At 57.4% G+C, this 741-nt stretch overlaps 1 protein-coding gene across 1 annotated transcript in view; it reads left to right on the forward strand.

Moving 5' to 3' along the window:
• The first annotated feature begins 396 nt into the window (after nucleotides 1–396).
• WNT1 (wingless-type MMTV integration site family, member 1) overlaps nucleotides 397–741 on the forward strand; it is an 11,669-nt gene continuing 11,324 nt past the window's right edge. The window contains exon 1 of the mRNA XM_010077882.1: nucleotides 397–639. Coding sequence (XP_010076184.1) covers nucleotides 513–639 — 127 coding nt within the window. The 5' untranslated portion in view covers nucleotides 397–512. The remainder of the gene's footprint in view (nucleotides 640–741) is intronic.

Raw genomic sequence — 741 nt, forward strand, 5'->3', positions numbered from 1 at the left:
TAGTGGAGATGCCCCAGGGTGTTCCCTAGCCTCCAGGTGTTGCTCCTTGCAGGTCCCTTGTCACATCCACCAGCCCCATGGGGATGTCCCAGACACCTGGGAGCACACCAAATGGCTCCAGGTGCCTCCATGTAGAGAGCTGAGTCCCGCCCTCTGTGCCCACAAAGGACCAGGGTGTCTTCAGGTGTGACAGCCCATGTGATGAAAATCACATCAGTGCAATTCCATAGGAAGTCTCTTGTTTTCTTAGGAAATCCCTATTTTCAGGACTTTGTCTCCCTGAACTACTGGTTCACCTGGGCTCATCAAATTCCTGCCTTGGAACGGGGTGGGGAAGGGCAGGACCATTAGTGCCAACTGGTTTCCCAACCCTCATGCAGTCCTCTGTCCCTTGCAGGTCCCTTGCACTAGGTCAGCAGTACAGCTCCCTGGGGTCCCAGCCCATCCTCTGCGGCTCCATTCCCGGCCTCGTTCCCAAGCAGCTCCGCTTCTGCCGCAACTACATTGAGATCATGCCCAGTGTGGCCGAGGGGGTGAAGTTGGGCATCCAGGAGTGCCAGCACCAGTTCCGGGGCCGCCGCTGGAACTGCACCACCATTGATGACAGCCTGGCCATCTTCGGGCCGGTCCTGGACAAAGGTAAACAGCGAAGCCGGGGGGTTGTTGGGGAAGGGGTTTGCCAGCATGGGTAGAGCTGTCACATCTCCACTTGGCTTTTGGACACACCACGGATATCCTACT

Source organism: Pterocles gutturalis, unplaced genomic scaffold, assembly GCF_000699245.1.
Source record: "Pterocles gutturalis isolate BGI_N339 unplaced genomic scaffold, ASM69924v1 scaffold16293, whole genome shotgun sequence".
In the NCBI taxonomy this organism is placed as follows: domain Eukaryota; kingdom Metazoa; phylum Chordata; class Aves; order Pterocliformes; family Pteroclidae; genus Pterocles; species Pterocles gutturalis.